The sequence below is a fragment of the Embiotoca jacksoni genome, unplaced genomic scaffold, assembly GCF_022577435.1.
Source record: "Embiotoca jacksoni isolate LCO1_2020_lvr unplaced genomic scaffold, fEmbJac1.0.p SCAF_7, whole genome shotgun sequence".
Classification (NCBI taxonomy): domain Eukaryota; kingdom Metazoa; phylum Chordata; class Actinopteri; family Embiotocidae; genus Embiotoca; species Embiotoca jacksoni.
Genome location: NW_027185425.1, coordinates 19,600,811 through 19,612,490, shown reverse-complemented (window position 1 = coordinate 19,612,490; position 11,680 = coordinate 19,600,811). Strand labels below are relative to the sequence as shown.

At 44.7% G+C, this 11,680-nt stretch overlaps 2 protein-coding genes across 2 annotated transcripts; one reads left to right on the top strand and one right to left on the bottom strand.

Annotated features, from left to right (window-relative positions):
- Nucleotides 1–1,262: 1,262 nt before the first annotated feature.
- On the bottom strand, nt 1,263–4,537 carry rpl15 (ribosomal protein L15). The gene is made up of 4 exons (XM_069176592.1): nt 4,470–4,537; nt 3,576–3,757; nt 3,356–3,492; nt 1,263–1,617 (listed from the first exon to the last, which is right to left on the bottom strand). The coding sequence occupies exons 2-4, from the start codon at nt 3,745–3,747 to the stop codon at nt 1,312–1,314; spliced, it is 615 nt and encodes a 204-aa protein (XP_069032693.1). The 5' UTR covers nt 3,748–3,757; nt 4,470–4,537; the 3' UTR covers nt 1,263–1,311.
- A 2,969-nt stretch (nt 4,538–7,506) lies between these two features.
- nkiras1 (NFKB inhibitor interacting Ras-like 1) lies at nt 7,507–11,536 on the top strand. The gene is made up of 4 exons (XM_069177005.1): nt 7,507–7,586; nt 7,855–7,955; nt 8,835–9,076; nt 9,637–11,536. Exons 2-4 carry the CDS (start codon nt 7,862–7,864, stop codon nt 9,877–9,879), a joined length of 579 nt encoding a protein of 192 aa, XP_069033106.1. The 5' UTR covers nt 7,507–7,586; nt 7,855–7,861; the 3' UTR covers nt 9,880–11,536.
- The last annotated feature ends 144 nt before the right edge of the window (nt 11,537–11,680 follow it).

The window sequence follows — 11,680 nt, the reverse complement described above, 5'->3', positions numbered from 1 at the left end:
ATTAATATTATTCTAATATCAACAGCTGATGTCAGTGCAAAGCAAAAGTGTGCACATGTCCAGAAATAGTCGGAGCTTTTATTTGTAGTTTGTGTTTATGTTTACACTCCATGTACATAATGCAGCCTGTATATTCATATCTATCTTATCTGTCTACTGATATCGGATCATATTGCAGCTCAGTGGAGATAACACAGTTTAATAGCAGGTGTAAACACAAAGAGCCGTGGATCAGGTGTCCGTGTACAGATCACATGATTCTCCACTTCCTGCTTTCCTCTCAGTCTGGTGCACAACATCCTGTTAACACGCAGCTTTTCAGCTGCTGTCTTTGTGCTTCTTTTTTTAGCAGAAGACAAAATATTTAAATTCACTTTGATGTATCAGGACCTTCATGTGTAACAGAGCATTCACTGTTTTAGAGCTACTGTTGGTTAAAAACCATTAAATGTCACCTCATTTCAATTCATCTTTTATTCTTTTAAACTTCTGCTTGTACACAAAGTACAATCAACAAATATATATATATATATATATATATATATACAGCACCTTTGTTTAGGTAAAAGATCTAAGACTTGTTTTATGCTCACAAAGGAGTTATTTCTCTCAAGTTTTTCTCACAAATTAAAATCCATGTTAGTGAGCACGTTGCCTTTGTTAAGATGGCATGTGAGGCACAAGATACTTCTGAAAACAGCAGGATTATCTCTCAGGTGTGTGTTGGACGGGTCATAATAAAAAAGCCAGAAGAAGAGGAGGTGCAGAATTGAAGAGAATCAGGATCACATGCTGTTGTTTTGCGTGTTTTCATGGCAACTGATCATAAAACCACCTGCCTTAATTTGAGTTTAGTCACACAAACATACAGCACACCTCTAACATGAACCCCCCCCCCCTCCCCCACTAACAGCAGATAATGCTGCTGAGAACTAAAAACTAGGCAATAAAAGCATCACTAACGATGCACTTTGCACCGTCTCATGTCACCAACAGATCAGAACAGCTGCTCTGTAACTTTGTTTTCTGATCCAGCTGTCAGCCTGAACTTTAGAAGCTTTGGATTTATTGCTGTGAAAACTCCACATGACTTTAGACCAGCTTCTCAGAGACAAAGAAATAGAAGCTCATTAAACTGACAACACTAATATTGATAAATGATGTCCATGTGCAGAGACCTGGGCCGATAAAACTGGTAGTGAGGCCTGAAGCTCAGTCTGCTAACATCACACCAGCTGAATGAAACGCAGCAGACAGGACAGTCACCATAAAAAGGTTTATTTGTTTGAATGTACAGACATGAGGTGCACTCTAGCGGTAGCGGTGCAGCTGCAGGGTGTTGCGTCTCTTCCAGGCTGCGCGGCGGGAGCCTCCGATGGTCAGGTGGTACTTGTGGCCCTTGCCCAGCCCGCGGCTCTTCTTTCCTGCAGATGTCAGGCCACGCATCTCTCTGTGCTTGTGCACAGCCTTTGTGATCCATTGGGTGTCGGGGTTGCGTCTGACGGCCTTGTGGAAGGTGTCGACCAGAATCACCTCAAAGAACTTGTAGGTGGAGTCCTCGCCCACCCAGTAGGAGTTCAGCACTCGCAGGGCTCCACAGTGACGCCCAGCACGCTCCTAGGAAATTAAAACAAAATGCAGAGATTGAGTTCTTCCAAGATCCGTATTTAAACTCATCCCGTGTATATAACAGTAAACGGTGCAGCTCCCAGACACCGGCCCACCGCAGACCACACACTCATGTTCACCCGGCTGCTTCTTCACCGAGCACGAGAAACCTTCAGTGACGGATGCATCACGCCAAAACATCACGTCTCATGAACACAAACACCTTCCTGAGCTGACTTCACACCAGAGACACCGCTTCTATTAAATCTGTGTTCGGGACTTTTCTACATGTCATTTATCATGAAGCTTGTTAAAAACTGAACGTGTACACAACTTCCTGGATTGTTGCGCTGCAGGATGTTGTTTTGGTTCAGTCTCAGGCTTCTTCTTCGATCAATTCAAAGGTCAAATTCACCTGAATTCAGTGTATTTGTAGAAGCTGCTCATCTGCTGGTGAACACGGTATCACAAGTAAATAGGGAGCTGATGACAGGTTACAGGTTACAGATATATTTTATGGAGGACACTGAAGTTGGAGAAAGGTAATTCCTGCTCTTATACAGTGTTGAAGGACAACAAAGTAAACACAGCGCCCCCTATGAACAACATCCACGCTGTGCTGAAGGTCTTTTCACTGCAGACTGAACCTCGGAGCAACAAAAGCATTTGTTTTCTTTCCTAATTAACCTGACAGTTATTTTGGATTGTTTGACAAAACGTATCTTTAACGTCGTCCAACGTGACTGAAGCTCCATATGAACGTCTTAAAGCCGTCGGCCATCGCAGAGGAATTAAGAGTAGAAACTTTATTTGACTGAAATTTATTACCAGCTGATTGAATGATGTTTAAAAATCAATTCAGTCCCTTCGAGCCCGAAAACCAAACGTTCACTCGTTGCTGCTCCTTCACTCGGATGATTTGCTACTTTTCTCCATTTAATAATATTGAAATCTTGGACTGTTGGTAAAATAGAAAAATAGTTTTAGACGTCGCCTTCGGCTCTGAGAAACTACTTTGGAAATGTTTTTTTGTATTCTTTGACCTTCTGTACATCAAACGGACCAGAAGTGACTTTGGTTGTCTTCATGCGGGCCGGCTGGTGAAGCTTCAGCCCTCCTGTTGTGGACGCTCACTGCTCTGAACAGAAAGAAGCAGGAGCTGCTCGTTGTTCACACGGACTACATTGGCCGGTTGTACTCTCAGCCTGGTACGGAGGGCCGACCGAGGGGACGGACGCCGACCGAGGGGACGGACGCCGACCGAGAGGACGGAGCCCGACTCCACGTTTCAACCGCCGGTCGCTACTGGATGGACTCGCGGTGTAAAGGCTGTCACTGCTGCAGCACCCGGTACCGCAACATAATGGAGCGGTCACGTGACCCGTCTTCATACACCACCTCCAACAGGAGCAGGAGGCTGGTGATGCAGGTTGCATTTAAAAATGGAATCATAATAAAATACTGAAGTGTTTGATAGAAACTGTGTTTACTATTAAATAGTTTAGGAAGTTTTTAGGACAAAAGACTTTTCAGACTCGGTCAAACACCGACAACTTGATCAAAACCATCATCAAAATCAAAGCTCGTCGCCGACCGCTCGAACTTATTTCATGAAATCTGGGACATGAGCTGCCGCGTGCAGCTTTGAAAGAAAGGAAACGTCTTCCAATGCAGTAAGAATTGGGAACACGTGTAACTCCACATCAAGCTGCTGCAGCCAGAGTCTGAACACAGAAGATGAACGTACCTCAGCGGTGGACTGCAAGCTGCGGGCAAACTTGATCTGGTTGACTCCGTGGTGCACCGGCTTGCCGTAGGTGGCGCCCTTGGGCACGGGACGTTTACGGCCTCCGCGACGCACACGGATGCGGTAGATTACGTAGCCTGTTTGAGAGGAACCGGAACAATTAGAAAGGCCGGCGCAGACGACGACGACGACGGGGGAACAAACTGAGCCGGACACCCACCCTGCTTGGCCTTGTAGCCCAGCCTGCGAGCCTTGTCGGGTCTGGTGGGCCGAGGAGCCCGGTGCAGGTTGGACAGCTGGCGGTACTGCCAGCAGCGGACGCGGAGCAGAAAACGCATCACGTCGGACTGCTTCTTGCGCCATAACTCCTGCATATACCTGTATGCTCCCATGTTGACTTATCTGAGGAGGACAGAGAGACAGAGAGACAGAGAGAGGTCAGCCATTCAGTGTCTGAACCCGTGACGTCACCAACACAACAGGACGTCCTGCTGCTCCATCTGAAACAAACACTCAGCTCACCGACCAGTACAGTGAACTGGACCGCTTTGATCTGTGGGCTCGTCGACACCTGAATCTGGTGAACACCGACTCTCAAGAGCACGCGCGCCGCTCACGTGCGTTCAGGCCCACTATTAACACGCGCACACCTCTGGACCAGCACGTGCACGTGTCGCACATCGTGTGTTGAACCGAGTGGACGAAGAGTCACGAAGTGGACCGGAACCGTCCGACGTGAAGCTGGCACGCTAATGGGAGCTTCAGACTTCACTGTAGTATCGACGTCATTCTCACAAAATTAAAAAAAAAAAAAAAATAACATAATTGCTCGAGTTGGTTTAAAACAATTAAAACGCAAAAGTTTGTGAGTTCAAACTAAACGTCACGATAACAGAAACGTCCTGCAGCTAACAGCTCAGCTAGCAGCTACCGGCGCCGCGAGAAAACGTCCGAAACCCGTGATTTGAACCATGTTTTATAACAAATAGTGAAGTTTTGTGGATCCTTAATAAGTCGCTAAAATGAGCCTTGAGTATAACTGACAGATGAAAGCAGACAAAATGGGATTTTTGTGGATTGAGTTTTGGTCATAAGTATAGAAAGTGTCGCTTACATGATGGCGTACCAGCCGGAAAGAGGGAGGACAAGTTCCCAGCATGCCTTATGAAAACGGCCGTTACGTATTTCCTGTGCGGGGGCTGATGGGAAATGTAGTTTTCAGAGAGCTTCTTTCACTTTTCGGCACATTTGAAACTTCTATGGTCATTTTCGTGAATCCAACACGCGCTCAGCATCAAATTTCAAGTAAAATAATTCATTGAAAAGCTGTTTATGTATTATACATAGTGACATCATATATTCACACTGTGTACAGACTTAAGAAAGTTCTCTGTAGTTGTGCATATTGATTCAAAATGTGGCAAATTACTTCCATACTGAAGCGTTTTATTTTAATTACTGATCCTCTGTTGTCCCAATTAATGGTATAGGATCAATAATAATAATAGTATTAATCAGCAGAATTGATCATGTCTGTAGCACACGTAAATATGATGTCACAACTGTTATATAGCCATTATAATATAATGAACAAAAAGTATAAAAGGTTATTATACGTTTCAGTTAGTTTATTTGTATGCATTCAACAGAAATGGCTTTTAAAAAAGGGATTAAAATTAACCCGTTTCACTTTGAAAAGAAGGAAAAGTATTGATTATAAATAAAGGAATAGAGATATGGCAGAGAAGATGGGAGGAAGATCAGAGAGGAGGAACATATCACAAGTCTGTTGTAACAAAGGAACCGAGGGGAGAGTAATTATAACAGATCAGATCCCACAGGGTTAAATAGCACCTTGTTTATACTTGTGTCAAAGGAACAGTGACACGAGTGGGAACTGTGACGTTTAAGGACATGTTAAACACGTCATATTTCATTGTGCCATGAAGCGGGAAAAAAAAGGTTAGGTGGTAAAGTCCGAAAGGAAGGACAGGTCTACGGACCGGAGGAGAGTCACCAGGGAGGATACTTACTGTTGTGGAAATGATGTGTTTCCAGTGAGAAATGAACAGATAAACAATGATACAATAAACTGTCTCTTGTAAATTTAATAAAACAAGATGTGATAAGAATATCAATAAGAATGATCAAGAATTACAATAAGAATACTAAAGAATCAAGAATCACAAATCAAAGAATTACAGAGTCACTATATTTCAGCTGAAAGGACAGGCTCACGCACACAGACCGCTGAGAGTTCAGGGAGAGGAGGTGGACATGGTGGAGGAGGACAAGTACCTGGTGTCTCCATGACAACAGACTGAACTGGAAGACCAACATCAACGCTGTCTACAAGAAGGGGATGAGTCGACTCTTTTTCTTGAGGAAACTTCGATCCTTCAATGTGTGCAGCAAGATGTTGGAGATGTTCTACCAGTCTGTTGTGGCCAGTGAACTGTACTTCTAGTAGTCTGCTGGGGGAGCAGCATTGGAGCTGGAGACACCAACAGACTTAACAAACTGGTTAAGAAGGCCGGCTCCATCATCGGCTACAATCTGGACAGTCTGGAAAAGGTGGTGGAGAGGAGGACGCTGATGAAACTATTATCCATATTGGATAATCCTGACCACCCTCTCCACCACCTGCTGCAGGGACAGAGGAGGACGTTCTCCTAAAGACTCCTCCAGCTCCGCTGTCACAAGGACAGATACAGGAGATCATTCCAGATACAGGAGATCATTCCTGATACAGGAGATCGTTCCAGATACAGGAGATCATTCCAGATACAGGAGATCATTCCAGATACAGGAGATCATTCCAGATACAGGAGATCATTCCAGATACAGGAGATCATTCCAGATACAGGAGATCATTCCAGATACAGGAGATCATTCCAGATACAGGAGATCATTCCAGATACAGGAGATCATTCCTGATACAGGAGATCATTCCAGATACAGGAGATCATTCCTGATACAGGAGATCATTCCAGATACAGGAGATCATTCCTGATACAGGAGATCATTCCTGATACAGGAGATCATTCATACAGGAGATCATTCCTGATACAGGAGATCATTCCTGATACAGGAGATCATTCCTGATACAGGAGATCATTCCTGATACAGGAGATCATTCATACAGGAGATCATTCCTGATACAGGAGATCATTCCTGATACAGGAGATCATTCCAGATACAGGAGATCATTCCTGATACAGGAGATCATTCCTGATACAGGAGATCATTCATACAGGAGATCATTCCTGATACAGGAGATCATTCCTGATACAGGAGATCATTCCTGATACAGGAGATCATTCCTGATCCAGGAGATCATTCCTGATACAGGAGATCATTCCTGATACAGGAGATCATTCCTGCCGACCGCAATTAGACTGTACAATAACTCACCTCTGGCAAAATCCATCACACAACAATAACACTGTTGACTGTGTTTCTTGGTTGTTTGTATATAATATATATATATATATATATATATATATATATATATACTGTACTGTATATACTGTATATACTGTGCATTTTATATTTTATATTTTATACTGCTATTTACTGCTATTTTATTGCTTTTCTATTATTCTATTATTATCTTATTGCTTCTGTATGCTGCTGTAGCGAAAAAAATTCCCCTCGGGGATTAATAAAGTAACTACCTAACCTAACCTAACCTAACCTAACCTAACCTAACCTAACCTAACCTAACCTAACAGTGTGTGCAGAGTGAGTCTGACCCCACATACAGAAAAACATGTCATCAAAACATAGAACAGGGAGTCTTCTACCGTGAGAAAGTTTTGTTTCCTTCTTCTTTAGACACAGCTAAGCAAGCTTCTCACAAATAAAATGTGCTTCAGGTCTGCTGGAAAGTTACAGAGAATTCTTGTAGCACACATTTTATTATATATATATATATATATATATATATATATATATATGTATATATAAGGTAATGATAGATTTTTCTGTTAAACTTACTATTGAGAAAATGTTGGTGGTAAGATTTCCAGAAAAAGGTTAAAACGACGTGGTTACCTTGTTGTAGAGTCTCTGGATGTTATACTGTCTCGTCCAGCAGGGGGCGCTGTGCGTCTGAGACGTGTTTGCGGGCTGCCAGTAAACTGAGAGGAGAAGAAGAACCGCAGCGCAGCAGAATGGACGCTCCAGTTGTGTTTGTGTACTTACAGACTTGACAGACGGCCTCATTTAAGTGAGTCTCTTTCCTTTAATGTAGCAGCCATTAAAAACAGAGTGTTTCTCAGCCCGACGTCTGTCGTCATGTTTACGCGACGCGGAACCCGTTTCCGCGGCTAACCTGCGTGAGCTGGCGACCTGAAGGCTGAAGACAGAAAGCTGTCCCGGGTCCTCTGAGTCCCGGGTCCTCTGAGTCCGAGCAGCTGCTGTCCGTCCAGATGTTTGTGCGGCACGTACAACATGTGGCCGATGAGACCGTGACGGTTTGTCTTCGTGCTTTGCAGGCTCGACATGGGAAAAGGCTGTAAAGTTGTGGTGTGCGGCCAAGCAGCGGTCGGTAAAACGGCCATCCTGGAGCAGCTGTTGTACGGAAGTCACGCTGTCGGTGAGTCCAAACACTTCACGGCCTTTTCATTTGAGATTTTTATTCCAACTCATCTGGTTGTTGGACTTTCAAAGTAGAAGCCAGCTCACATTCTTCCAGTTCGTGGTGGAAGAAGTATTCTGATTCTTTACTGAAGTAAAAGTACTAACAATCAGAGTATAAATACTGCATAACAAGCAAAAGTCCTGCTAAAATAGATCAAAGGTCCCTCTGACTGATATATGATGATCTATGACGTCATTAGATGATTAGTACTGATAAATCAGTGCATCAGCAGCACGGGATTTGAACCAAACACTGATTACAGCCCTGAAGTGTTTTCTATCCCGGGACAGCAGATAAATGTTCGTCAGACGATTACTGAGAGAAAATAACAAAGTTGTGTATTTGGCTTTTGGACTTTTCCCCGAGTCTTAGATTTTTGCTGGAACATTGGATCATCTGAACATTTATTCAGATGTGAGTCACGGTTTGGTGTTAACGACTCCGACTCCAAATACACGCTGCATTTTGTCAAAAGACCAACGGGTTCATGCAATTTAAAAGCTTGTTTCATTGTCCACTGTGTCAAATCTTCATCTGAAAAGTAAGTGAAGCTGTCAGATAAATGTTGTGGAATAAAGGGTACAATATTTTCCCACTGAAATTTAGAGGTGTGGAAGTATAGAGAAGCATCAAATGGAAATACTCCACAGAAGCACAAGCACAGTGCTCGTATAAATGTCCTCTGTTCCTCTCCATCACTGGTGTGAGGTGTGTTCACGGTCCCAGGACGGTCGCACCGCTCTGCCAGATAACACTGCTGCTACAACACAGTTTTCTCAGCACGTTCCTGATTGGCCGGAGGTCCGTTTCCTGACTCTGCTGTGTGCCGTCCAGGCTCGGAGTCCAGCGAGACTCAGGAGGACGTGTACGTGGCCTCGGTGGAGACGGACCGAGGCGTGAAGGAGCAGCTGAGGCTCTACGACACCAAGGGGCTTCACGACGGACAAGACCTCCCCAAGCACTACTACTCGGTGGCAGACGGCTTCGTGCTCGTTTACAGCGTCGACAGCTTGGAGTCCTTCAAGAGGGTGGACGTCCTGAAGAAGGAGATCGACAAGTCCAGAGATAAAAAGGAGGTGAGGCTGCTTCACAGTATGTTTCAGCTGCCATATTGTTTTTAGTCACCTTGAGCCTAAAAAAATAGGTGTTTGTAAAAGGTTAAACAGCAGGATTACTGCACAGCTGTGTGTTGGACTGGTCCCAATGAAAGGACGGTAAGTAAATACAAAACCCCTTGAATGAATCGATGTGTCCAAATTTCGACTTGTAATGTGTCTCGGTACTATTTACATCTTCAGTCAGTACAAGAAGCACAAACAGACGTTTTTACTGTCCCAACAGTGTTTAAATGAAATCCACCAAAGAGTTTCAGACAGTTTGAGGCTCCCGCTGCGTTGAGTTTTACTGTCTGAGCCTTCAGGGTGTTTTGGTGAGATGGAAAAACAAAAGCATTTCAGACTTTTAGACTTTTTTGTTTGAGAAGCATGCCGTGAAATACAATCAAGAAAATATGAATTTCACCAAAATTGGAGCTTCAGTCAACAGTAACGATCGTTTTGTGTATGATGGTGTTCTGTAACGTCCACGCAGGACTGTGGACAATAAATGTACCGTGTGTGTGTGTGTGCGTGAACAGGTGGCGGTCATCGTGCTGGGGAACAAGTCGGACCTGCGGGAGTGCCGGCAGGTGGAGCAGGATGCGGCGCAGCAGTGGGCGCGGGGCGAGAAGGTGAAGCTGTGGGAGGTGAGCGTCTCCGAACGCAACTCTCTCATCGAGCCCTTCACGCAGCTGACCAGCCGCCTCACGCAGCCGCAGAGCAAGTCGGCCTTCCCTCTGCCCGGACGCAAGAGCAAAGGAACGCCCTCCAACGACATGTGAAACTCCCTTCAATCGTCCGCCGGGACGTCGTGGACGTTCAGTGTAGCAACACGACCTCTTCACACTAGTACTCACCTCTGCACAGCGTTTACTGTGTTTAATCTTTTGGGAAATACGGCACTTTGAGTTCTTTGTCAGAGTACATAATAGATCTCGTGTGTGTGTGTTCGGGACATCTGGGTCAGGATGTGGTTAGCCCAGCTTAGCATCAAGACAGGAAGCAGCAGCACACCTCAAGCTCAGTCATTCATGTTTTTAATGCATACACAGCAGAAATTCTTTGCAGTCATTAAATGCTGTAAATATTTCTTGACAGCAGGTCATCCATCCACTTCTGCGGCTGCAGCACAGTCAGTGGACACAAACCTGGCAACCTCACTGAGAAAGCGTTTGTTTTACAGGGAGTCAGAAGATTATTTCTTTACTAGCAGCTGACCGTGCAGCTTCCAGACTCTTGTGAGGTTGCCAGGTTTGGGCGTCCCGCCTGAACAAACACAGACCTGGATGTGGAAACCCAGACTACAGCTGGAGTGTTTTTTTTTAAAGAACTCATTCCTCACTGGACTCTTGATCAAACCAACATTGACAGCAATGTGTACATTTCATTCTCTATTTATCTGTCGAGTTCGAGTTGTTCGACATCACCGTGAACTTTAAACATGATGAACGAACGAACACCTCGGTAACAGTGACACCGAAAGCAGATGTGACTGTTCAGGTGTCCCTAATAAAGCGGCTGCTGTCTGTCTAACTGAACAGACATGACGTCGGCGAGCTGTAGAGGTGCGTTGGACCACTGAGCTGTTCGCCCTCAGCTTCATCCGTTATGTTAAGTTTGACCCGTCCTGAACACACAGACGTGAGATCAGCTGTGATCCTCTCATCTCCCTCTGAGACAGAAATCCAACAGCTTCCAGCAACACTGAACAGAAGTCGGTGAGGATGTTCGTTGTAGACGTCGTCTTCCACGAACCACAAATCCGAGCGCGTGTTCATTTTGCACGGAAACAACCACCTCTGAAAGTGTAGCCTGGACACACGATGTAGTACCAAAGATTTGAGATAATCAAAACACACCACTTACTTATTGATTCACTTTTTGTTCACAGTTTCAAGTCAATCTCACATTAATCTGAGAATCCGCTGCCCAGAATGCATTTCAGCAGTTTTTGGTGACGGTCAGGTTTCAGGAAACTCGCAGCTGTGCTCTTATTTCCCATCGGATGTGAACGCAGCGTTCCTCCTCCGCGTCCCGTCTGAAGTCCGGCCCGGCAGCAATAATCTTCATGGTACCGCCTTTACTTGTGAGGTGTGGTGTAGCTGCTGTCCCGCGTGTCTCCAGCCTGTAGGTCCAGTAGGGCTGCCAGTCCTTTGCTTTTTCTAACCGTAGAAACGTCCGTGTTGAGAGGAAATATTTATTTTTGAACTAATTTATTTTTGTCACTTTAATGAGCCACATTCCTCGACGTGTGAAAATGGTGAAGGATGATCTGCGCTGTTTTCTGTGTCGTGAGAGAATTAATATTTCATGTGCTGCTAGTAGAACAGAGGCGGCGAGATCAAGCCGCTGCATCCTTCCCTGCTCTGTAAACGTCTTAAGATGCACTGAATAAAAATATAGCCTCTTCATATTAAAGCTCTGAAATGATCGAACAGACGGAGACGCCTCAGTTGGTCATGTTTTAATTCTTGTAAGCGAAAAACAGAACAGCTTTTTATCAGTACAGAACACAAATCACAACCAATATCCATCCATATCTAAACATGTCTACATGTAGAAAACAGCTTGTTCAAAGACCAG

Coding starts and splice junctions, on each gene's coding strand:
- nkiras1 (XM_069177005.1), top strand. CDS start 7,862: ATGGGAAAAGGCTGTAAAGTTGTGGTGTGCGGCCAAGCAGCGGTCGGT. Junction 7,956..8,834: donor GTACGGAAGTCACGCTGTCG/GTGAGTCCAAAC, acceptor TGTGCCGTCCAG/GCTCGGAGTCCAGCGAGACT. Junction 9,077..9,636: donor AGTCCAGAGATAAAAAGGAG/GTGAGGCTGCTT, acceptor GTGCGTGAACAG/GTGGCGGTCATCGTGCTGGG.
- rpl15 (XM_069176592.1), bottom strand. CDS start 3,747: ATGGGAGCATACAGGTATATGCAGGAGTTATGGCGCAAGAAGCAGTCC. Junction 3,493..3,575: donor GGGCTACAAGGCCAAGCAGG/GTGGGTGTCCGG, acceptor CCTCTCAAACAG/GCTACGTAATCTACCGCATC. Junction 1,618..3,355: donor GCTTGCAGTCCACCGCTGAG/GTACGTTCATCT, acceptor TTAATTTCCTAG/GAGCGTGCTGGGCGTCACTG.